Raw genomic sequence first — 26,873 nt, forward strand, 5'->3', positions numbered from 1 at the left:
GATACAGTGTAATCTCCCTGGTTGTAACTGGGGCTCTACAGACTGGGGTCTGGAGAGGGAATCTTTAGCTTAGCTCTTTCGTGGTCTGTACTGTGATGCAAAGCAGTGAGAGAAAGATTAATGGGGCTCTGCATCAGGCTTGACAGCTTTACCAAAAAGGAAATGGTTTGTGAAATGTTACTGTGCAGAATTCTCCCTTACACATCTACGATCTTTGCCTCAGAGTATTGCATTGTTGTGTTTGTGTTATTTTCCATTTTTAATTTGGTTGAGGGCCAGTTTATTAAAGCAGTCTCCTAAACGAACTTGTGTGAAATAAGACTTACCTAAGCACATGAAAGTTGAAATAAATAGGTTGAACTGGGTTGTTCTAGATTTCTGTAGATTTAAAAAAAAAAAAAATAAAAAAAAAAAAGAGAGAACTAGTCCATTGGTATTCAAATATCCTTTATTAATTAATTATGGAAATAGAATCTTTAGCATGCTTGACAAATAACATTATGGGAAACATTAAAGTTCTAGAATACCCTGAGGAGTTTCTTCATATTAACAAGGTAGCTGGTTACAGTTGAACAGGGGCAGCGATAAGCCTCGGATGTACAAGGTAGAGCTAACTTTGTCAAAGTAGTGATTGTGGCATTAATGGACTAGAGTTCAATTCTGCAGAAAAATGGAGGAGAGAGACATGTAAAATTAAGCGAAGTGTAACAGGTAGAGGCTTGCAGATATGTAGTCCTCCACCGTAGCTAAATTAGCAGTTTCCAGAATCCTTCTTGAAAACTTGGAGGTGTAAGCTAGAAAAAACATAGAAAGCAACATAATATATGTTAAGTATATTTTCAGTATAGTTTGTATCTATTCCCACAAAAGTGATGAGTAATAAAAATTAAAGTAATAGTGTAGCTTTTGACCTGAAGTACCCTAAAGCATTTTATAAGCAATGCAGAAATAACCTATAAACTTTGGAGGCAGCTTATAAATAGCTCAGTATCACAATTTTACTTGATCTGGAAAAAAGTTAAGTTTTACTATAGAAAATGGGTAAATGGGATGAAAAACAAGCAATATTGTGATACTACTTTATTGCACACTTGGGGATAAGTTTTCAGTCTATAGGAATACGTTTTTTCACTCTAAACAAATATTGCAGTCTGTGTTTTATTAAGCTCGTAAAAATGCACATAATAATCATAAATTCATATAAAAATGCAGCAACAACTAGAAGACATACATACATACATCAGTGTAGCCTTTTTCTTAAAAATATAGAGTTGTTATTTACTGCTGACCTTTTAGTTTTTCCATGGCATTTTTTTTATATGAAAAGTCATTTTTCTCAAAAGACTTTTTAAGGCTTCATGAATAGAGCTAGGTGTCGAAGCTAAGAATGCATAATAAACTTGTAGAAGATAATTTAGTATACCACGAAATTAGAAGCAAAGAATATGTAAGTACCTTTTTTCATTTATAATTGGAGGAGAGCAGACTAACAGTTAAAATCAATTTTCAGAGAGTATATAACATATCAAAAGCCATGTTGACTGCTGTAATGCTGAAAATAATGTTACTCATCAGTTCAGTATTCAGCTGCTCCTACAAATGAAATATCTTCTGAACAGTGATTACTCAGGATTAATTTCTACGTTAATGGATTGCTTTATTGCATTTGTGTCTGTGTTGTAGTATGATGTGTTGTGTATCATCCCTATGCCATCGTTCTTTCCCCCCTGCTCTTCCCCTTCCCTATTGTTTTGTTTGTATTTGATGCCCATCTCTTTGGCAGTTAAAGTTTGATGGATCACAAGGTCTTTGAGGCTTTGCCTTCTTTGAAACATTTGGCAAAGCAAGGTCCTCATCTCGGTTTCAGCCTTTTTAATTTCCTACATTACAGTCATCCTGTCAGTGACTTGATAAATTCATATACACATTTGTCCTGGGTTCAGCAGTAGCAGTCATTTTTCTCCTTCTTAGTAGCTGGTGCAGTGCTGTGCTTTTGACTTTCAGCCTGGGAACAGCTCTGATAACACTGATATTTTTAGTTGTTGCTAAGTAATGTTTACTCTGACCAAGGACTTTGTGAGTCTCATGCTCTGCTAGGAGGAAGGGAAGCAGGGAGGAAGCAGAGACAGGACACCTGACCCAAACTAGCCAAAAAGGTATTCCATACCACAGCACACCATGGCCAGGATGTAGAACTGGGGACAGTTACCCGGAAGGGCTAGTTGACTGCCGGGATCGGGCTGGGTATTGGTCGGCGGGTGGTGAGCAGTTGTATTCTCTTCCCTTGTTATTTCCCTTATCATTATTACTATTGGTGGCAGCAGTAGTCGTTTGTGTTATACCTTAGTTACTGGATTGTTCTTATCTCAACCCGTGGGAGTTACATTCTTTCGATTCTCCTCCCCATCCCTCCGGGAGTGGGGGAAAGGAAGTGGGGGGAATGAGAAAGCGAGCTGCATAGCTGGGCTTAAACCATGACAACATTAAATTTACAGTGTATCTGATTAGAGTTCTCAAGAGAAAGAAGTACTTGTGCTTGGTTCTGATCTTTATTACCTGGCCAGGGAAATGGTCAAAAACCATGCAGATGAGACCCTCAGTGGCATGGTTTAGTGATGGACTTGGCCATACTGGGGTAGCGGTTGGGTTTCCTTGACAGGAAGTTTTAGCTATGAAGAATAGGAAGTCTTCACCAAGAAGGGGAAACACAAGTGATTTATGGTATAATTGAGTTAGGAGTCCAGAAAAAAAATGGGAAGATACTAAACACTTCTTGGTGGAGCGAGGGGCAGCACATCTTAATCATAGAATCATAGAATAGTTAGGGTTAGAAAGGACCTGAAGATCATCAAGTTCCAACCCCCCTGCCATGGGCATGGACACCTCACACTAAACCATGCCACCCAAGGCCTCATCCAACCTGGCCTTGAACACTGCCAAGGATGGAGCCTTCACAACCTCCCTGGGCAACCCATTCCAGTGCCTCACCACCCTCTCAGTAAAGAACTTCTTCCTTATATCCAATCTAAACTTCTCCTGTTTAAGTTTGAACCCGTTACCCCTTGTCCTGTCACTACAGTCCCTGATGAAGAGTCCCTCCCCAGCATCCTTGTAGGCCCTCTTCAGATACTGGAAGGCTGCTATGAGGTCTCCACGCAGCCTTCTCTTCTCCAGGCTGAACAGCCCCAACTTTCTCAGCCTGTCTCCATACGGGAGGTGCTCCAGTCCCCTGATCATCCTCGTGGCCCTCCTCTGGACTTGTTCCAACAGTTCCATGTCCTTTAACATGTCCATGTCCTTTAACAGTTCCATGTCCTTTAACAGTTCCATGTGCTAATAACATGTTACTTCATTTTGTACAATGTATATAAGAGGAATTTAAGTAGTTGGCAGACTATTCCCAAGAAAATACTAATTTTTTGGTGTTAGTGCAGTAAAGTTGACTGAAAAAAAAATCCCTCAGGGTTCATTTAATCCTTAGCTTGCAGTGTGGGCAAACAGTATGTTCTGGGTTCAGCAGTAGCAGTCATTTTTCTCCTTCTTAGTAGCTGGTGCAGTGCTGTGTTTTGACTTTCGGCCTGGGAACAGCACTGATAACACCAATGTTTTTAGTTGTTGCTAAGTAATGTTTACTCTGACCAAGGACTTTGTGAGTCTCATGCTCTGCTAGGAAGGAAGGGAAGCCAGGAGGAAGCAGAGAACAGGGCACTTGACCCAAACTGACCAAAGAGGTATTCCATACCACAGCACACCATGCCCAGGATGTAGAACTGGGGGCAGTTACCCAGAAGAGCTACATCACCGCTCAGTTGGTCTGGGTATTGGTTGGCGGGTGGTGAGCAGTTGTATTCTCTTCCCTTGTTATTTCCCTTATCATTATTATCATTGGTGGTAGCAGTAGTGATTTGTGTTATACCTTAGTTACTGGACTGTTCTTATCTCAACCCGTGGGAGTTACATTCTTTCAATTCTCCTCCCCATCCCTCCGGGAGTGGGGGAAGGGGGGAGAGTGAGAGAGTGACTACATGGTTCTGAGTTACTGACTGGACTTAAACCATGCACAGTACTAGACCAATAAAGCTGTTCTTACCTGAGAATGAAACTGGTGGTGAGGCAATGTAGTGCTTTTACTCTTCCTCTCTAAAAATCTCACTTTGCATTTGGCTTTGCACATGTGTTCTCATCTTGGAGTTAACTCTGAGCATCAGCTCATTCTTAAACCACTCTCATGCATCCTTGAGTCACGGTTGGAATGTCTCTCTCAAGGACTCTTACCAACAGTATTGTGCTTTCTTCTTCCTTTTCAGCAGAATGAATATGGTAAGACCTCTTGTTCCTCTGACAGTGAAGAGGCAGACTCATTTTGCAGGTGAATTTCCACTTGTCCTGAGGCCCTTAATGGTTTGGGAGCATTTTTCTTTTGCTTACAGGAAGGATATTACATTATCTTCATCACCTCCAGCCATATATGGCTTTAGGGCATTAGCTGCTGCAAATTACCATATCTTTCTGAAGAATCTTTCTTGGCACACCTTACTGGAGATCCACTGAGAGCAGTTGATGGATCTCCAAGAATATTTTTTTTTTGTTTGCCTGTATGTTTTTTTCCCTTTAGCCTTGTTATGTCCAGTGGAAAGCATCTGGAAATCTGAGGATGAAAGAAGCTGAGGGCTTCTTAATGCATGTACCTTCCACTAAGGGAGAGGACATTATGATACGTAGTGTGAGTGCATTTGTGTGATCGTAGTCAAGGTAAAAAGCCTTCCATCTCAAGAATTTTTCAGAATTGTGCAAGCTTGTTCATAGATAATATATCTCAAACAGCCTCTAAATACTATTTTCTTTTACTTTTGATTGTTCGATAAAGAGTAGGAATTTGAGAAGTTAATGCACACATTTTCAGATAAAAGCTTTTCCAGTTGTGCAGTCCCCTAAATATACATGCACATTCCATATAATGTTGTAATGTGTGAGAGGAATAGAGGAATATGATTAACTGGGGGTTGTTTCTCTTTTTTTTTTTTTTTTTTTTTTTTTTCCTAATTATTGATTGCATCTAGTATCCACAGGTCTTACTCTTCAAAATGGGCATCAAATAATCTAAAAACCCCATCAGACTAATGGAGTATTTTGTCTACTGTTGACCCTACACTTACAGGCTCAGTTCAGAGTTTTGCTGTTGCCACTGCACCTTAACTAGTGTATTAATTCATGTTAAAAATCCTGGTTTGTTCACTTCTTAATGTTTTCAAGGAAGAGCTATGTTCTGCTTTCATAGTATCTTGGAAATGTTTGAAGAGAATGATTACAAATAGGTCTGTTGCACTGAGTAGTACAAGGTGAACAAGCAAGCTTTTTCATGTGGTTAAAAAAAAAAAAAAAGTTGAAAAATTTCTTTGTTTTTAAAGTTATGTTGGGGCTGATTTCAATCAGACCAGTCCTGACAAACACTGCTCTTCAGAAAGAGAATGATTTTCAGACTGAGAGGAATCACTGGCTCTTCATTTTAAAATTTTACTTATTTTTGAAGTTGCAGTGTACTTGGACTTCAGGTCCCTTTAAAGAAAGCTAGTAGCTCTCTTGGAGGATACAAAAGAAATGTGATGGAGCTTACAATGCTTATGGGAGAGATTGTAGTGTAATAAAGGATTTTTGCTCTTTGAGGAACGTTCCAAGATGTACATGGTACTTTAAAGAAAGTTAGGTGATAGATCTTCTTACAGCTAGGGCCTGACTTTTCTTATGGGTTATGAGCCTTTAGTAGTGATGAAACAGCTCCTTATCCTTAGTAGTAACATTGAGGCTTTGAAAAAGATGTCAAGACAGGAACATTCCCATTTGACTCTTCCCATTTGATTTATTTGGATTATTGTGTTTTGGATTTGCATTAAGGAGATCTTTTCAGGAGCTGGTGAGGAAAATACTGACAGTGAGTGTACTGATGGTGGCAACCATGCTAATGACTGCTTGTATTGTCTTTTGGATGGAAGAGCTGTTAGCCTGATCACCTACTGAGATTGACAGAGAACCCTTTTACTTATGCATAAGCTATGTGTAGAAAAGTGTGACACGTAAATACTGGGAGAAGAAAATTCTACTCTTTTTCTAACGGAAACAAAACATTTTCTAATGTCGATCAAAATAAAAGGCAAAAGATTAAATTCACTGTTGGTATAGCACTCTGTAGTATGAATTCCAAATAACCAGCAGAAGTGTAACATGATGTTTGTTTTCTAAAGTAGCCTTCTTTGAATATTGGTTTTTCAAAGACATGCAATTTAAATAATAGATCTCTGTTTGTCATTGTAAAGTGGCTTAACATGAATTCCTAATGCTTACATCCTTAATTTGCTACTTGTGCTTTGAGAGCAACCAGTGAGTTGTATTGGAATACCAGGGATAGGTTCATAAAATATTTATAAGTAGGCATAGGTGTAACGTGGAGGACCATGCATTCTAGTCTTCATCCTTTTCAGGAAGCATCTTACGTAATCTTTTCTGAATTTTGGACAGGAAAAGTAATTTGACTATATACTAACTCCCTGTAATTATTATTATCAATTATGTAAGAATGATAAATCCTTTGGTTATAGACCATCATTGACTATTGTTCCCCCTTAGAAGTAGTGTTGTAAAATGCTAGTAGCCTGGCTTGTATTTTGCAGCATTAACTATGCATACCTATATCTCTGTTAGTATTTGCAGCACTACAGAGGTCTATTTCTCAGGCAGCTCTTGATCTACATTAACATTGGAGTGATATATATGTAATTCAGCTGCTTCAGTGAAGGCTGTGAAGACTAGCAAGTGTGAAGTAGTTTACATAAGGGCATTACATGACTTGAGTAGGATGAAAAAATCAACTGATGTCAGTATCCCAACCCCTCTTTATACCTTTGTCAACCCTATCTGTTTCAGCCTGTTGATGCTGAGTTGCAGTGAGCTGCAGTGAGTGCTCTTTTTCCCTTCATTTCTTCAAACTTCAGGTTCCCTTAGGTGTTAGATTTTTTTAGTGCAAGTTACACTGATATGACTATTACAGTAGAAAACTGTGCCACTAATTAGAATAATGACCTATGGATAGTGCAGGGCATAAATCAATCTGTGTTTCATTACAACAAATCGAGGCAAATGAACTTGATCTTGAAGGTCTTTAAAGTAAGGTAAAAAAAAAAAAATCTGGTCATCGTTTGAAGTGGTCTGAAAAAGAGTCATGATCAAGCAGTCTAGCTGAAGCCTTAGGATCTTTGAAATTTCATGATATTATCTAAACAGCACTCTGAAGCTATTATGTGCTGAACCTAAATTGGGGAGAGGTCACAAGATTCCTCATTAGTGTCACACCTTTATACAGCTCTCCCACCCCTGCCTTCTTCTCCTGTGTTTCCTTGTTCAGATACATTCTTTGACAAATTAAATTCCCCAAGTAGTTAAAGCTTTCTGGCAGAGATGTATTTTTGGCAAGTTTCAGAGTCTGCGGATGAATACTTACAAAACTGTTTGTTTGTTTATTTAAGGTTGCTAATCTTGCTTGTTCCTTATCAACAAATGAAGATGGAATGAAAATTGTCCAAATGGCAGCTTATCACATAGAGACTTTGTGTCCACAGGTATGGCTTTTTCAATCAATTCGCATTACAGTGCACTGAGCATACACTGTATTTTTGTCACACAGCATAAGTAGTCATGCTCCTTCAGTCTAACTTCACATTCCATTCATACAGCTTAGTGAGTAAATGGAGACCAAATGATAAATCAAGGGCAAATACTCAGTTGATTTATTTTTTTATTAGTGGTTAACATAGGAATTGTAAATAATTTGGGGAGTTTTAAAAAGCTGTAGGAATGGCAATTGAAGAAACATGCTGCTCTGTTTCTGAAATTACACCTGATTGAATGAACAGTGTAACATAATAGGCAAATTGGGAGTATTTTTACACTTAGAAAGCAACATATTTTGACCTTTAAAGTGAAATATTATTACCATTTGATTTGGATTTTGTGTATGTGAACGTTATTATGGATTCTTCTCATTATTACCAATTCAAAAGCTTGTCTTAAGCAAATGAATGAAAACCAGCACAGATACAAATAAATTTTTGGTACTTAAAACATTATAAAATGTGTATTCACTCTGTATTTGTAATGTTTAGAATTATAGAGATGTAAAACTTCTGTAGTTAACATCTGTTCAGAGCAAAGATTTTTACTGATTTGTGTTTCAGACTTGAATGTTTCAGACTTGAAGCTGCATAATTTCCAGATCATTAGTTCTTTGAAGAATACTGTCGTTTACGCAGTGGCCTAAATATTATTATCCTTTTGTGTGTTTGCAGGCTAAATGTGGTTGAAATAGGAGGTGAAGAGCAAATATTAGTAATATATTCAATTATAAGCTTGAGAAGTCCATTTTATGCCTGTTGAGTAAATGCAAGACTGGGGGGGGAGAGGGGAAGAGAAACTTTAATCAAGGAAATGTGGTATTCTGAAAATATCACAGATCAGTGTTCTCTCTTGAAATGTCTAGTTTCAGTGTCTTTTTTTATAACTTTTACAGTTCTGTGATTCACATCCCACTCTATTTGATTTAACCTGTTAACTGGTTTTGTAAGATTGTTTGCTTGTAAGAAGAACTTTTTTTTTCTTTTTAAACCTCAAGGTAAACCAGGGGTGAAATAGTTGATTATAGATCTGTCCAAACAGAGACTGTGGTGTGCACACGATAAGATCATGTTGCTATTAATGATGTGTTCATGGTGCAGGATTTGCTGCTTGCTTAGACAAGGGTCATTCTCTGTGAAAGCAATTGGCATTTTACCTAAGTAAAGAAATAGTTGAATAAGGATTCTGCATTTTTCAGTAAATCAGATTATGCCGTATCATTTAAAAATCCTCCACAGGGAAAAGAATTATCTCTGAAGATCCCTGCAGGGCATATCAATTGGAGTTTGGAATGGAGATATTTGTATTTAGAACTCCACAATATTTTTAAATCTTCAAAGTAAAAAATGTTTTCTTCTGTGCTCTGAAAAATCTATTTCTTGACGGGAACCACATGTTTTGGATTGAAATCTGAAATGATTGAATTGAAATAGAAAACAACAACAGGAAAAGAACACCACCAAAAACCAACACCCAAACACATAACCAAAAAATCAGCAATAAAACCACCACCTACAGAAAACGCCTTGGAGTCTTGAGAGTTCTGCAGATTTGACCAGGAAAACTTCCTATGTTGCGCTACGGAAAAGGCAGATACAGAGTTGGCAAACCCTGAAGAAGAGCCTTTTTGCTTCTTTTACACTGTACTGTATTTAAAATGGAGAGGGTTGGTTCTGAACTCTGACCATGGGGTTGGGTTTTTTTTTTCCTCAAATGAGACTATTAGCAAATATTTTGTACAATAAATGAAATAAGCTAGGCATGTATGTTAGAGCCAACACAAAACACAGAATGCGTGTTGTTCCTGAAATTTCATGAATGCTTCATGAGAAATTAATTTTAAGAATATATAATGTTTAAATTAGTAATAAGGAATAGAATAAAGTAATAAAAGGCTGCTAGAATATGTTCTGATGAAGGAAGAATTATTTCTGTTCATGTCAGCTAGCTTTTGTTTGCAAGAATTTTCTTGAGTGTTGTCAAGTAGATAGAATCTACATAGTCACTTGTTCTGTGTGGGAGTCCATGTTACTCTCCTGGTGTGCAAAGTCATGATCTCATTGCATATATGAGGAAGAGAGAAAAGGAAAAGGACCCACAAAGGCAAGCAAGCTTCTGTTCTAAACAGCAAGGGTATAAACCCATAGAACTGTTCGGCTAATACAAATCTTGGGTTTCGTATCTGCGTGCTTCAGTTCAGTGTCATGTTTAAAGAAGTCTTAGGTTCTTCTAATAGTCCTCTGGAATAGGCAAAGATACCCCACAAAGGGTAAACCTTCAATATAGAGATGGAAAAATATCCTAAATGTAGGAAAGCAGAGATGAGCAGAAAGGAATGTGGCTTCTCTAAATCTTTTATAGGTTTTTACATTTTTACAGGCTAATGAGCTTTCAGGTGGTTCAATAAGTATGTCTGCTACATCAGGCCAACAAAAGGAGGAACAAGGGAGAAAAGACCTAGAAAAAACTGTATTTGTGTATAAGGAGAATCTAGCCTGTTATTTGACCTGACTTCTGTGTTAGTACTGGGTTGTCTTTCCTTACCTCCCTTAAGGGTAGGCCTCTGGTTTTACTGGGTTGGGGAGCTCTGCTGAGGGATAAACTTGAGGAATAAGGATGCCTTATGCAATAAGCTCTGAAAGAGGGAATCGGTGAGAAGGAAGCCATTGATTAGAACCTCGATGTAGTTGAAGGCCTCAGACGTGACTGAACCTGGGATAAGGATATGGTGTTGGAAGAGAGCAGAAAAGCAAGACTGAACAGCAGCTGAGGTGAGTGACAGTGTACTTGTTCTCTCTGAAACTTGTGTTTGTCAGAAACACATGTAGTGGAGGGGCTCTCATGCACATAATGGAAGGTAATAGCATTTTCCTCCATGAATGAATGACAGCCAGGGAGTGCCAAGAACGTCAATACAAGCAGATCCTGAGCTGGTATTTTTGAGGGGAAGAATGACCTTGAGCCTAAAGCTGGAACTGATATTTCAAAGTGGAGATCAGAAGTGGCTAGTCTCAAGGCAGCAGTTGGAAATAGTTTCAGCATGTCACAGGGCTCTGGCTAGAGCCTTTTTATTAGCATAAAGATCCTTGGAGAATTTTAAGGAGCAGGAGGTTTAGGCTTGTTTTGTAAAAGCTATACCTGAAAAAGCAAATTCTAGGGCTTTGGAGATCAGGTCTTGCTAGAGATTGCTACTAGAGCTTTCTACTAGTTACCGAAATGGCACAGGGTGATTAGTTCTGATGCATCATGCAAGGAAGCAAAATACAGGAAAACCACATGTATGTTCATGTAATGTTTATTTGGTGCTAAGTAATTTTTATAAAATCATTCAATCTCATGCAATATTTTTACCAGCTGTTTAAAAAAAGAAAAGGTGCACACTGGTATAACTAGAACCTTATATCTTAGTACGTTTGGTCACTTCTGTTTTTCTCTGAACTATTGTGAGATAGATAAATTTCCTTCTCATCTAATGGCTGTGCAGATAGATGGTTTCTGTATAATAGGAAATACATTAGACGTTGAGTTGTTCTTTGTGTTTAAAAAATAAAAATGGAGATGGGGGGAATAGCCTTAAAAAAAGTGTTCATCTTGTTAAATGTATATGAAGCTGTCATCTCATTTCTCTTCCTAGCTTGCACCTAACGCAGATGTTGCAGCATATTTCAGAACTAGTTCCTGAGCTACTGGAGGAATTTTGCAAAGACATAAACACCCTTCTTTACAGCTAGCTATTGTTGATGCAGAATGTATTATGTGCAAGACATTGATTCAATGGGTATGAAAGGCACACTGAACCAAGTAAATTTGCTGTCACTTCTTATGTGAAGTGTACATGCTCAGATGATGATACTGGTTCTGAGAATGCTGTCAGCCTGAGTCTTATCTTTGTATTAAGGCTATTGGAGCTATTGGCTAAAAAGTAGTGCTCATTACACAACATTTACTGAGTACATATGATGAAAAGTGAGCACCTTGTGGTAGGCCAAAAGTGTCTTCACAAGCAAGACAGAGTTACAGGCCGTAGTAGTTCTAGATACTAGCGTTTATTTAAGAATTGGGGAGATCATATTTCACCCTGCTTGATGATACCACATGCTCACTTCTTGATTTTCCACACAGCATTATTTTCACTGGGTCTCGACTTTTCTTCTGAGCAGGGAATTTGCTGCTAGTCCTGGAAAGTTGGGTGGAAAGTTATGATGGTTTTGTCTTTTACATCTGCTTGCAGTAAACTGTCTTAAGTCGTGCTGTCCAAGGTCCCTTGGTCTCCCAGTATCTGTCACCACATGGTTTCCTGACTTCAAGGGTCTGTCCTTACTTCTAGGACTGTTTATCTAGCCAGGATTTTCATCAGCCTCTTTTTTGGGCCCCATAACTCTTTGATTTTTCCCAGTCTTAAGTGTGTGTGCAGAAGCATGAAGTGTGATCCACCTCCTACTTGGTGGCTGTGGTTTTATATCTCTTTATTAGTTGTATGATTCAGGATGTCATCTTTGTTTAGTTGAGATGTTAACAGAATTTAAAACCGACACATACCAGTTGCAATTGGCTAGTACCAGGCTAGAGCTTGAGAGTTCAGACATTTCCCTGCCCAGTTACCTGTTGCCTGTAAGAGTTCATAATTTAAACTATTTTTTGCCAGCCATAGCCCTACACCATTCTGAAGAAACCATTCGGAAGTAGGGGAGGTGAGTGAACCTTTAATGACAGAGCATCAGCTACGCAGCTCTTGGGCATCCAAGTACGTTGTGAGGGACCTTAAAGATCATGTAGTTACAACCCTGCTGCCATGGGCAGGGAAACCTTCCACTAGATCAGGATGATCAAAGTCCCATCCAACCTGGTCTTGAACACTTCCAGGGATGGGGCATCTACAGCTTCTGTGGGCAAATATCGTAGAATTTGTAGTGAACTACTTACTGTTGCTTAGATGGAAGCTGGCTTCTTCTTGGTCTTTTGCACTCTATTTAAGGGCACATTTCTTCTAAGAACCATGGAACATATGGTTCTATGTTTTCTCACATGCTGGTGTAACATCTGTAGAGGCAAGTGTTTTTTTCATGGTGACTAGTTATTGAGGAAAAGTATGAACAGGAAGATGTTATTTTTAAAGCAAATTACATGCTTCTAACATGTCTTCACTGGTTTATGTGGAGTATCTTAGTTTGGAAACAGTATTTGAGATTTGATATAGTTTTATTTGTTTTGTAGTTGTAATGGATGTGTTAGTTCTCTTGGTGTCTCTATCTTGATGTCTCTGCTCATAAGATTGTTCTGCAGTGGCATGCCCAGTTGTAGGCGAGGTTTGGTACCTATGGTAGCATTTTTGCCCTGTGCTGCTTGTTCAGAACTTTTTCCTGCCAAAGAATAAAATGTTCATTGTCAGCAATCTTTGTGTCACAGACTTTACTCTTATCTGCTCATATTGATTTACTGAGTTTGTAATATTCAGCAAATGGATATCTAAGTGTGTGTGATTTCTTCTTTATCCTGTTTCTCCTTAAGTTAAAATATCTTCTGTAATTAATTTAGGGCTCTTTTCCTCCTACGCTTGTTTACCTTGTACATCTGCACCTACAGTTCCTCTTACGCATTAGCGAAATACTGTGCTGCAAGAAGTTAAATTGGTGTATTTGGAAATGGAGGCATAAGTTTGTTAGCCCTATTCCTATAATGCTTCTAGTAGGAAAAAGCTGCAAGAAAATAACAAAAATGTAATCAGGATCTAACGAAATTTATAATTCTGTAAATAGTTAAAAGGCAGTGAGAAAAGCAGAGCGGTTGAGGTTAGACTGGCAACTTGTAGTGATGACACATGACAGCAGACTTAGTTTTGAGATCTTGCAAAAACTTCTGGGAATACTTCACACCAGATTTCTGTCAAATTTTTAAATGAGATAATTATGTTACAAATATTGAAATACATGATTAAACAAAAAAAAAAAAGATATTCTGTGCTTATGAAACTGAGCTGCCTCTAGAAAAAACCGTTTGCTGTTTCACTCCAACTTCAGTTAGTAGGGACACATGGACTGACTTCATTGGACCCCATAATTTGCTATTCTTCATACATGTTCTGTTAGAAGAGTCCATTTTCTATTTAGGCTACTAAATTCACTGATCAAAATGTAAGAAACTGCTTCATAGTTTCATTGTTCTCAATGCAGGGCAATCAAAATCGTGATTTCACTCATGAACTCCTACAGAACTACATGAGGGCTTTATAAGACTCCTATCTGTCTTTGTGAGAGGTTTAGAAAGGACACAAGGGGTTTTGGTGTGTTCCCACTCTTTAAGGATGTCTCAGAAACTTCCAGTGCTTCTGTTTAAATTTCAGAATATAAAAATATATGTATAGACTCATCCTCCCTCACTTGAAAAAGTCCTGGGAACAAAACATAGATGTTCTGGTCATACTTCTGCTTGCTTCTTTCCTGAAAACAGCCTTGTTAGTATTCTGCTCTAAATCAGGCTGATTATTATTTTGGTTTGCAGTGCATTAGGACCTGTTTTGGATGTCTGGCTTTGCTAGGTTTGTTTTGCTAAGATGTCATTTTTTCAATATAGAATTTAATACAGAAATTACATAGAACACAGAATTGTTGCTTTTTAAATGGGTGCTCTCACCTTTCCCACAAAATTCTTTGACTAAGAATGTTGAATGTATGCAAAAGCTTCTGGTAAGCATCCTATCTCGGTGCAGTTTTCAGCACTCCCACAATCCAAATAAGCTTGCCTAGAAATTACATTTTTTTATCTGTCATCTTTTAAATAATTACTTGGATTATATAATTTAACACCATTCAGTAATACCATGCTACAAAACTGGCTGTAAATTCTTAACAAAATGGCTGATTCCCAAAATGGAGTTTTGGTTTCTATTTTTATATTTGTTATTCGCGCCCTCCTACAATAATTAAAAATAATAGTAAAATGACTGAAAAGAGCATAACACTTGTCACATTTGTGGAAGATACAACTCTAATTTGCAGTGCCATCTTTTCTTGCTGCTTGGAACTTAGTATGCTGGTAGTTATTTTTAATATTGCTGCCACTAAATACAGAAGCTGAATTTTTGGCTGTGTGGGTTTGAAATAAGTCAGTGTGGTAGTTCAAGTAACGTGGACCGGTATTTGGATAAGCAAGATGCTAAGCTGATCAGTGGGAATATATTTCTACACTTTATGTTTTGAGGTCATTCAAATACTGATCTGACAGCTGTCTTTAACATTTTGTATTTGGTTTGTCCAGCGTAATTCACCTCATGTTCCGTGCCAGAATGGCTGTCTGGAATTGACTGTTGTTTTGGGTGTTACAGATCTGCTTCTCTATTGGCGTGTGTACCTGCAATGAGGAGAATGGCAAAACCCACCAAGACCCCTTGCAAAAAACTAGCCTCTGCAGCCTTCCTTTCTTTCAGTTGTAGTAATTTCAGCACTGTTGTGGTGCTTTCTTTCCTATCTATCTAGCAGACACTATTAAGCCTGCTGTGTGTTTTTAGGATCATATAAAATGGTTTGTGTTTATCAGTAAATTCAGAAATAGCATGGAACCATGAGCTGAGGAACTGAGATGTTCTTTGTATAGTGTGTTTTTATATGTGGCTGTAGAAGTGATCCAGAAAAGGCATCTCCAATCCACAAGCCAATTGTAATCCATCCTTTTCCAAAGTACATTGATTACACCTATAACCTGGTGCAAAATAACATGAAAACCTTCGGCAGGTTAACAGTTACATCAGTGTGCCCCATGCATATGAATATTCAGCTGAAAAGCTCTAATTTCCAAGCACAGCTTGCATGTTCTCTGCATTTTATTTTATTTTTTTGTTAAAACTATGATCATAATTTTCTTATGCTTCCTGTAAGTTTTGCTCAAGCTTTAAATGTGAATGTCCTACAAAATCTTATACTCAAAATTAAACATTTATCAGTGCATGTTTCCTTTATAAAAATGAACAGGGAGTTTAGTCTTTCCTTTGAGCTATATTTTGATTTACACTGAAATTGTTTAGCTGATACAGATAGACAGATATTATTTGCTTCTGTGTTATTTTCTAGAAAGTAGGTACTGTATTGAACAAACCTGAATATTCTCATTCACAAAAATGAGGCTTGATATCTAATAAGTGGGCAGCATCTTTTGATGTGTTACATTTTTCAGGTATTGGAGTTTAATTATATATTATGATCCAGTGGATTTTTGAAGCACATTTTGTGTTTCCTATGTATTTGTTTTTTCATGAGGGAAAATCAATAATTTTGTTATTTGCTCTGGTACATTAAATGGAAGGAGACACTGAAGAAGTTTCGTATTAGTCTTGGAAAAACTCTTGACCAATATCATTTTAATAACCAGTTGTTTCATTGTTTCATCTTCTTGGTTGAATCATCTGTGTGGCATCTCCTTTTATCTGTCTTAATACCATTTTCTTCAAATACAGTAGTCTTTTGCAAGGACATGGTAAACCAGTGAGTTCTCTACCATTTGCTTTAAAAGAGGGAAAACAGATGTTAGTATCTCTAGCAGTATCAGACATCTTCTGAAGTACCATCCTCAACCTTTCAATTGAGAGATTAATTGAAAGTGCGTATCATGCCTTAATAGTAATATTTTTGAAACTACAGGAAAGATACTTTGGTGAAGTGATACATTTTCCATGTAGGTTTTCACCATGTTGGCTAAGTCCACACACAGTGCTGCTGAAGTTCATGAAGAAATTGTCATTAACCTTGATAGCTGTGGTAGTCTGCTGGAGCAATCCTATGTTTAATTCTTTCTCTTACATCTTTGTTCTTCAACCAGTTTAATCTGGTATACATCATCAGTGCTGCTAGAGACTTGATCTCCCTCTCTACTTTCAGTCTATTATTTCTGCCTTCCTCCTTGTGACTAACAATAGCAATCTTAACAGCTATTCAGCAATCTCAATCAGAATACTGATGCAGCTGAGAATTAACCTGGGAAACAAGTAAGAAGGTCAGTTTTTGTTCAAGAAATGAAAGCTGGAGAGGAACTTTTTACAAAGGCATGTAGTGACAAAGGGGAATTGCTTTAGACTGAAAGAGGGTAGATTTAAATTAGATATAAGGAAGAAATTCTTTAGTGTGAGGGTGGTGAGGCACTGGAACAGGTTGCTCAGAGAAGCTGTGGCCATCCCATCCCTGGAAGCGTTCAAGACCAGGCTGGATGGGGCTTTGAGCAACCTGCTCTAGTGGAAGTTATTCCTTCCCATGGCAGGGAGGCAGGAACAAGATAATATTTTAAAATCCTTCCAACCCAAACCATTCTGTGATTAAAGCCAGTTGCTTGATGTTGTCTGTTACATGGGTGTATGAACAATCCTTACTGGGTCAAGGGAAGGAGTGAGGGAAAAGGAGGGTGAAGTTGGAGCAGGCCACTGGCAGTGCCAGATTGAGCTGATAGTGGCACATCTTTGGTGCTGGAAGTTAATATTTGGTTTTAGTATTAGTAGACAGCTGTTGTTACTGGCTTCTAGGAGACATTGCATGGAAGAGGTTGATAGTCTAGTTCAGAAGTATAATAATAATAATAATAGTGATCTTATTTGGATGGATGATCCTTTGTATCATCAGAACACTGCAGTCTTAATGTGACAGGCACTCATCAAAAAAGGAACATGTGTGTAACTAGCTGTGCTCCAATTTCCAGTCTGGCTATCTCCCAAGGGTTGAAAATGATAGAAGAAAACCTTTTCCATATCCTCTATAGTAATTTACTGACCTAGTAGTTGTAGGATGTTGTGGCATTTCATGACACGGACTAAAGTTGATGGAGAGACTCAAATCCTCGTTTATTACCACCAAGCACTTTTTATCCCTTTGTTTACTACTTTCCCAACAGGCACATACATAGAACGTTCAATCTCATTGGCCACTGTGAAACTGTCCAGGTAAATAGACCAATCGCAATGTTGCAGACCCTCGCACAACCCCCACATCCTCTGGCCTACAACTGAGATTCCTGCCACATCTACATCCTGGCCCATCCTCCCAAGGCTTGCTCTTTTACCTTCCCTGTCTTTCAATGTTCCAACTCATTGCTCCAGGGCTTGTCAAGCACCAAGACCTCAGAGCTCATTCCCAAACTCTTTTTCATGCAAATCTTAATCGCCTTCACTCCCCACAGGATGTTACCTTTCTTGGTTTGTGAAAATGAAGTTTGGTTTAAAATGTTGGTTTAAAAAGATGGTAAAGCCTGTGGCATTTTTAGCTGGTTCAGTATTATGGAATCCTAAAGCTGTGGGCCACCAAAATGTTTTGGAAGGCCTAACGCTTTATGCTCTTACACAAATGGATTTAGCTAGATTTTTGCTTTGGCTTGTACTTCTCCAGTAAACACTCTGAAGGGGGGAAAAAAAAAACCCTAAAGTGTGACTTGGATTCTCCTGGAAGTCTCATTTTGGCTGTGGCGCTTGGCAGTTTTATGATAGTAATCAGAGAGAGAATAACTACTAAATGCTTTGAGGATTTTAGTCTTAACTTTCATCTTTCAACATCTGTTATGTTAGAATGCTCAACTAATTTTCAGTTTCTAATATTAAATAAAAATACCAACCCAAAGTATCAACTTATGTAACAATATAGAAACTGTTCTGTTTTATTCTCTTTCACCTGCCCCACCTGCAGTTAGTGGGCATAAGACATGAGAATGATTGAGTATCTTAAAGTTGTTGGAGGGCATTAGCTGTAGATTTGTACCGCACAAAAATGCTACTAATGTTTTATAAACAATTTATCTTTCACTGTGCCCTTAAAACTTCAAAGTGTTCTTCCTGGAAAGGTGTTTCTTTTTTACCTCTTTGACTTCTTCCTTTTTTCTGAATTTATAAGTTTCCCTGAGATGCCACATTTTTTTGGTGACAGTCCTGCAACGGAATGCCAGGGAAGGAAAGAAAAGCAATAAAACTTTATTATTAGAGGCTTGTTGTGATTAAAAAAAACCCCCAACCTACTGAGTCTGGGGAGGAGAGTAGTCATACAGTAGGAAAGCTTAGAGTAGTACAGGATGGCAAAATAATACTACTGTTTAGAGATGTAGTTTTGCATGGTTTGAAAAGAAAGGGGTGAACAGCAATGAAGAGCTGAGAACGTAAATAGTTATAGCAGGCACTAATAGAGAGATATAGCAAGCATAGGTTGACAAGAGAGCACGTTCCTCTTGTTGAAGCAAGAAGCTAAAATCATTGATACATGGTTCCATCTGACTTGACTTTGTTCTCTGGCATTGAGGATATCACTACTGTCAGCTTTTTACCAATTTTGAGATGTTTTTCCAACTAGGACAAGGGGTAACGGGTTAAAACTTAACAGGGGAAGTTTAGATTGGATATAAGGAAGAAGTTCTTTACTGTAAGGGTGGTGAGGCACTGGAATGGGTTACCCAAGAAAATTGTGAATGCTCCATCCCTGGTGGCGTTCAAGGCCAGGTTGGACATAGCCTTGGGTGACATGGTTTAGTGGGAGGTGTCCCTGACCATGGCAGGGAGATTGGAACTAGATGATCTTAAGGTCCTTTCCAACCCTAACTATTCTATGAGTCTCTGATTCTAAGTGCGATGGGGATCCTCATGGGTGCTTCAGCACCATGGAGGCAGCTGATGATGTAGACAGGAAATTCTAGCACACTTCTGATGGAAGCATGAAGAAGTTGAATGTTAGAAACTTTGTCCAATTCATATCTCTGAGCTTCCAAGTTTTTAAATTGATTTTTTAAATGGTTTCTAGTGAAGTAGCTTCAGATTCAAGGAAGCAGATGGCTACCTTTCTTGTTTTCATGATTTCTTCTGGAAACGTTAAAATGTCATTAAAAAAGACAAAGAGAGGTAATGTGGTCTGCAACTGGATTTTCTGTGTTACATTTGCAGAATAGTAAATGCAAAGTATTTCTGGCAATTTGACTTTATGCTTTGCTAAATTCCAAATTTAAAAGTCGTTAGGAAATGTATCATTAAGAGCAGCTTTGTAAGGAATAGAAAAAGCAAGTATAGCACCAGTTGGTTCTATTCCTTTGTCTCTTAGATGATTGTACATTATTGTTGATACTAATTTGCTGTGCTGAGTTAGAAAAAATTTAAGTTTACCATCCTAAAGCTGTCACTACTCTTTTAAACAGAATAATTCCAAGCAAAGTTTTCTTTTTGATTTCTTTGGAACTTGCTGTGTTACATGACTTGCTAGCTAGATGTGAACTCATGTTTATGTTTATGCGTCAAATAGATACAAGGTATGTGTATTTCTCAGTATATCACTTCAGTCACCTTTCAACTTTTTCAGGGAAAATGCAAAATTAATTTTAAATTAATAACTGCAGTCACACTAACTTTATGGTCTACTGTAGCATTGATGAAGTTCTTGAAAAATGCAGACTGTTGCTGTTGATGCTTGATCTGTATCTTTAAGGCAGAATTATTACTCATCTGTGCATAGTTTTCTGGGAAGGAAAAAATGTTCTCAAAAGGAATTTTTTTCTGGATAACACACTGCATCCTTCCAACATTAATTTTACCTGTGCCATGGCATGTATAAATAATTAGAGACACTTCAAAAATCACCCCATTTTTCATTTCCTTAATGGTACATCTTTCTGTTGGAGGCAATAGCTTGCCTATTTCTAGATACTATTTTAAATCAATATTCTGCTGGCGTTTCTGTCTGTGGGAAATATATTAAAAGACTGAAGTCATTAGAAAAATAGTACCAACAACAAGAGCCTGGGGGGGACGTAGTCATTTGATGGTGGGTGGCATACAATTTAGGCAATGTCGTGTTCCTTTTTACAGGATGATAATGTGAATGATATGGTGGAACCTAATTTCATGTTTATGAGTTTCTTTACTTGAGCTTCAGAAATGATTCTTAATAATAACATCAGAATAAAGATTCCTTCCTGAGAGGAGAAAAGATTTTCTTTTTTTGATTTTCTCATTATCTGCCCAGAATTATCCTTGCTATCTGGAAGGTAACAAGGATTTTATGTTAGTTTTTGCACTTTCTGTGTATGTGAAACATACAACAGACAATGAAAGCTTAGAGGAAATTTGGAAATACTTAGCTTACCTTAATGTCATGCATACCCGCTAAGATATTGTCAACATATTGTTTTCACTTTGCACCCTTTTTAAATTCTTTTATTTTTTTAGTTTGGTTGTTTGGCTGGCTGCAGAAGGGTTTGGTCAATGAGAAATTGAACATGAGCTGTCAGTGTGTGCTTGCAGTCCAGAAAGCCAGCTGTATCCTGGGCTGCATCAAAAGGAGCATGACCGGCAAGTTGAAGGAGGTGACCCTGCCTCTCTACTCTGCTCTTGTGAGACCTCACTTGGAGTATTGGGGGCTGGTGGAGCTGACTGTGGGCTGGTGGAGCTGATCTGACAAAGAAGAGGAAGAGTGGTTTTGGTAGGAGGCTTGCCAGGCTGGTCAAGGTTTCTTTAAACTAGATGTGTTGGGAGAGGGGGGCATTTTTTCATCCCATCACACCCAGTCAGTTGCCAGCACCTACAATAAATGCTCAGAGTGATGCAGAGGTATTCCAGCCGCTCCAGCCAATGAGCCAGCTACATTTGGAGCTCGGCTCAGATGCCTCTATACAAACACCCATAGAATGGGGAACAAACAAGAGGAATTAGAGATGTGTGCACAACTATGGGAGTATGATATAGTAGGCATCACAGAAACACGGTGGGATGGCTCCTACGACTGGAATGTTGGAATGGAAGGTTACAGGCTCTTTAGAAAAGACAGGCCTGGCAGGCGGGGAGGGGGAGTTGCTATTTATGTTAGGGATAGGCTGGAGAGTATGGAACTCTGTCTGGGGACGGGTGGGCAGTCGACAGAGAGCTTGTGGGTCAGGGTTACAGGGAGAACAGCTATGGGGGACATGACTGTGGGGATCTGTTACAGACCGCCTGATCAAGAGGAATCTGTGGATGAAGTGCTCTATAGGCAGATAGGAACAGCCTCACGCTCACAGGCCCTTGTTCTCATGGGGGACTTCAACCACCCAGACATCTGTTGGAGTGAAGGTACGGCCCGGCACAAGCAATCCAGGAGGTTCCTCGATAGTGTGGAAGACAAGTTCCTTCTGCAAGTAATAGAGGAGCCGACAAGGAGAGGTGCCATGCTTGACCTCGTGCTCACCAACAGGGAAGGGCTGGTTGAAATGTGATGCTCCAGGGCAGCCTTGGTTGCAGAGGCCACGAGATGGTCGAATTCGAGATCCTTGGGACAGTGAGAAGAGCGTGCAGCAAGCTCACTGCCCTGGCCTTCAAGAGAGCAGACTTTGGCCTCTTCAGGAAGCTGCTTAGTAAGGCTCCATGGGATACAGCCCTAGAGGGCAGGGGGGCCCAAGACTGCTGGTTGTTATTCAAGGATCACCTCCTCCAAGCTCAGGAGTGTTGCATCCCAACTAGAAGGAAGTGCAGCAGGAGGGCCAGGAGACCTCCTTGGATGGATAAGGAGCTGCTCAGGAAAATGTGAAGGAAAAAAGAGGCTTATAGAAGGTGGAAGTGGGGACAGGCAGCCTAGGAAGAATACAGGGATGTTGTCTGGGAAGCTAGGGACCAGGTTAGGAAGGCTAAGACCCAGTTAGAATTGAACTTGTCTAGGGATGTTAAGGATAACAGGAAGGGATTCTATAGGTACGTAGCGAGTAAAAGACAGACTAGGGACAACGTAGGCCCCCTTCGGAAGATATCGGGAGAACTGGCTACCCAGGATTTGGAGAAGGCTGAGGTTCTTAATGACTTCTTTGCCTCGGTTTTCACTGGCAAAGGCTCTGACCGCAGCACCCAAGTCTTGGAAGGCGGACGCAGGGACTGTGAGAATGAAGACCCTAGGCCCACTGTAGGAGAGGATCTGGTTCGAGACCATCTTAAAAACCTGAACGTACACAAGTCCATGGGACCTGATGAAATCCATCCATGGGTCCTGAAGGGGCTGGCGAATGAAATTGCTAAGCCACTGTCCATCATATTTGAAAGATCATGGCAGTCAGGTGAAGTTCCCGACGACTGGAAAAAGGGAAATATAACCCCCATTTTTAGAGAAGGGAAAAACGGATGACCCGGGGAATTACAGACCAGTCAGTCTCCGCTCTGTGCCTGGCAAACTCTTGGAGCAGATTCTCCTGGCAGACATGCTAAGGGACATGAAAAACAAGGAGGTTGTTGGTGACAGCCAGCATGGCTTCACTAAGGGGAAATCCTGCCTGACCAATTTGGTGGCCTTCTATGATGGGGCTACGAAACTGATGGACAGGGGCAGAGCAGTTGATGTCATCTACCTGGACTTGTGCAAAGCGTTTGACACTGTCCCGCATGACATCCTTGTCTCTAAATTGGAGAGACATCAATTTGATGGGTGGACCACTCGGTGGATAAAGAACTGGCTGGATGGCCGCACGCAAAGAGTTGTAGTCAATGGCTTGATGTCCGGCTGGAGACCGGTAACGAGTGGTGTCCCTCAGGGATCGGTGTTGGGACCGGTCTTGTTCAACATCTTTGTCAGTGACATGGACAGCGGGATTGAGTGCGCCCTCAGCAAGTTTGTCAATGACACCAAGCTGGGTGGTTTGGTTGATACGCCGGAGGGAAGGGATGCCATCCAGAGGGACCTAGACACACTTGTGAGGTGGGCTGATGCCAACCTGATGAAGTTAACCATGCCAAGTGCAAGGTCCTACCCCTGCGTCGGAGCAATCCCAGGCACAGCTACAGGTTGGGCAGAGAAGAGATTCAGAGCAGCCCTGCAGAGAAGGACTTGGGGGTGTTGGTCGATGAGAAAATGAACAGAAGCCAGCAGTGTGTGCTCGCAGCCCAGAAAGCCAACTGTATCCTGTTCTGCATCAAGAGGAGCGTGACCAGCAGGTCGAAGGAGGTGATCCTGCCCCTCTACTCTGCTCTCATGAGACCTCACTTGGAGTATTGTGTACAGTTCTGGTGTCCTCAACATAAAAAGGACATGGAAGTGTTGGAACAAGTCCAGAGGAGGGCCACGAGGATGATCAGGGGACTGGAGCACCTCCCGTATGGAGACAGGCTGAGAAAGTTGGGGCTGTTCAGCCTGGAGAAGAGAAGGCTGCGTGGAGACCTCATAGCAGCCTTCCAGTATCTGAAGGGGGCCTACAAGGATGCTGGGGATGGACTCTTCATCAGGGACTGTAGTGACAGGACAAGGGGTAATGGGTTCAAACTGAAACAGGGGAAGTTTAGACTGGATCTAAGGAAGAAATTCTTTACTGAGAGGGTGGTAAGGCACTGGAATGGGTTGCCCAGGGAGGTTGTGAATGCTCCATCCCTGGCAGTGTTCAAGGCCAGGTTGGATGAGGCCTTGGGTGGCATGGTTTAGTGTGGGGTGTCCCTGCCCATGGCAGGGGGGTTGGAACTAGATGATCTTAAGGTCCTTTCCAACCCTAACTATTCTATGATTCTATGATTCTATGATAATTGACCAATATTTATGATTTTCTTGATCCTAAATAAGATATTGGATACTGCTTGTGTATCTAATTAAAAAAATATGGTTTAAGGAATAGTGTGTCTAGTGGAAAAGTATACTTTTCATCCTTGAAATAAAGCTAAGAGATTTGTGTGATCCACCCCCCAGACCTTTGACTATCATGTCCAAAATGTTCCCTGGTCATTTACAGACATTGTATTCAATAAAGCATAACAGAAATATTTATTATCATTACTTTAGTTTCAGCATTTTAAAATATAGAAACTACTTAAGAACTGAAACTGGTAATTTCATGTGAATCAAGCACCTGCAATCCGACCTGCAAAAAAAAACCTAGTTTATTTCGTGATCTGCTGTCTGCTTCACTTTTCAGGTCAAGTGAATTAGTTCTGGAAAGAAGGTTCTGTCAGATGGATTTAAAAATGAGTTTTTAAGTGTTCAGTCTATTTTGTGCTCTGTCTCAAAAAAATAAACTATCCACCAAATGTGTGAATGCTGAATACTTTAGTGCATTTTCAGTTCTTCTACACTTTTGTGAAATTTAAAACTAAAATAATGTGAATGTATGTTTTTATTTTTAAGCTTTATTTTAACTTTCTTGTCTTGGAATATTTCTATTATATCTCTGAATCATAGAATGCCAGGTTGGAAGAAACCTTAAGTCTGGACCAATCTTTCTTTGCAAAGCATGACCTAAAAAAGTGCATGACCTTGTCAAAGCCTTACCTCTGTTCAGTCCCTGAAGTGTTGAAGATAACTTTGTGTGGCTTTCCTGTAAAAGGTTTTCAGATGCATTCAGAAATGTGCATGTAGTCCCTATATTAAACCAAGGCATAGTTATGGCTGAGGGTAGGGTAGAGCTTTAGAGAGCTGGTTTTGTGTGGTTTTTGATTTAGTAGAGGTGAGGTTTTTTGTTTGGTTTGGTTTGGTTTGGTTTTTGGTGGTGGTTTTGTTTGGTTTTCGTTTTGTTGTCTTCTTCGAGTGCACCATGCCTCTCAGCAACGCTAGGCTATGTTGGGAGGTATGCTTTTGAGTTAGGTTACACAAACTTTTAATGAAATTCAAAAACTTTATCGCAGTGTAATAAAAATATATTTCTGTGTCTCACCAGCAACTGATGCCCAAACATCAGAAGATAAAGCTATGCAGGATTGTATTTAATTTTTACCCTGGAGTGTCAGATTAATAATGTTCATTGTACTGTTGGCTTAACCCCAGCCCCACAATTCTGTTTGTTCTTGAGGGGTTGCTTTCCCTGTGTGCTCCTTATTTATTTTCAAGATCCTTGACCATTGGCTTGTAATAACAATGTAAATATGCATTTAATGGTTGATATTCAAGAAGGCCTTTGCTATATTTGAACAGTGGATTAATATGTACCAACTTTGGTCAGTGATCTTTTCTCAAGTTAACTATTTGGTTTTCACCTCTAAAACTTACTACCAAACATAGTCAACTATGTCACTATCAGACCAAGTACCTTCAGTGCCAATCCCTTCTTCCAGCTTTAAATGATTGGAAAGAAGAAAGAAACAGAACATAAAGTTATTTAAATGCCAGTTTTGCCAAAGGGGAAAGAGATTGCAAATAGGACGTTGAAAAATAATGTTAGATCGTAATTTGTCCTAAGTATCTTAACAGTTACATTTAGTATTTTAAGAATTGCTGTGTTCTTATGATTGCATCATTATGTCTTGCTGGAATTTTTGAATCTCTGCCTGGAGCGATAGGTGTCTTAGTTTTTCTGAATATAATGTAAACACTTACAGTGATGTACTTGTCCTGTCATAACAGCCGTACACCTAACTGCTCACAACTGTCAGTACTTGATAATGCTGCTGAGATAGAAGTCTTTCAGAATGGTATGAGAGAGCAAGTGCTCTGCTGTAGATGGAACTTTTCCTGTTTTCAGAAGACAAGTTTCTTGTGAAAGTACAATCTTGCTTTGTTACTGATGTGTTGCTTCTGATCTGATGATTGAACAATGTTCCCTAACTTTGGATCAGATTTTCAGTGAGGGTAGATTTCACCTTTTTAATTTACTAAGCAATTAAAGTTGATTTTATTAATAAATATAGCAAGTAATTTATTTGCTCTTGGAATGCACTTATTCCTTGGGTAAAATTTGTCCGATGTCTAGAGCTGTGTTATCAACATGGCCTCAATTTTATTTAATTATATCGACTGACATACTTTGTATACAAGATACTCAGCTTTCAAAGTTTTTAAATTTTTAAGGGATTTCAGATCTTTGTTATTTTGATGGCTTTTATGGCAGATACCTAAGCAACAGTGTCATGTATCCCTGAGCCTTGTTATTAGAGTGGTTTTTTTTCACTTGCAGAGTTGTTTTTTGCATTAGTAGTACATACATATGCCTTCTTACAGAGCTTGGGGATGTATGGATATTTAAGCTCCCCTGCTGTGTTTTTTAAGAGAAATAAAAGGCACAGATAGACAGAAATAAGGTTCTGCAGAATTTTCTGTTTATAAGAACAAAAAGACAGACTGCCAACATGTTTTTGTGGTTTCTTTAGTAGTAACCCTTGTGTCAGGAAATGTTGTTGCATTATCTGTTGATAACTGTTCACATTTTTTCTGTTAACTATCATTTTTGAGATGGAAAAAGCACCTTAGGTTCTCTTAGATAAAAAGTAGTTGAACATGACTGAACATACTTATACTGTCCCATCCGTACTGTAATTCCTATTGTGAAGTAGAATGAGATAATTA

The 26,873-nt window shown here is 39.2% G+C and overlaps 1 protein-coding gene across 1 annotated transcript in view; it reads left to right on the plus strand.

Moving 5' to 3' along the window:
• CTNNA3 (catenin alpha 3) overlaps window positions 1–26,873 on the plus strand; it is a gene marked incomplete at its 3' end in the record, with an annotated part of 502,263 nt that overhangs the window by 321,336 nt on the left and 154,054 nt on the right. The window contains exon 9 of the mRNA XM_080620404.1: window positions 7,518–7,610. Coding sequence (XP_080476530.1) covers window positions 7,518–7,610 — 93 coding nt within the window. The remainder of the gene's footprint in view (window positions 1–7,517; window positions 7,611–26,873) is intronic.

The sequence above is a fragment of the Psittacula echo genome (genome assembly GCF_963264785.1).
Source record: "Psittacula echo genome assembly, chromosome: 6".
NCBI classification, from domain to species: domain Eukaryota; kingdom Metazoa; phylum Chordata; class Aves; order Psittaciformes; family Psittacidae; genus Psittacula; species Psittacula echo.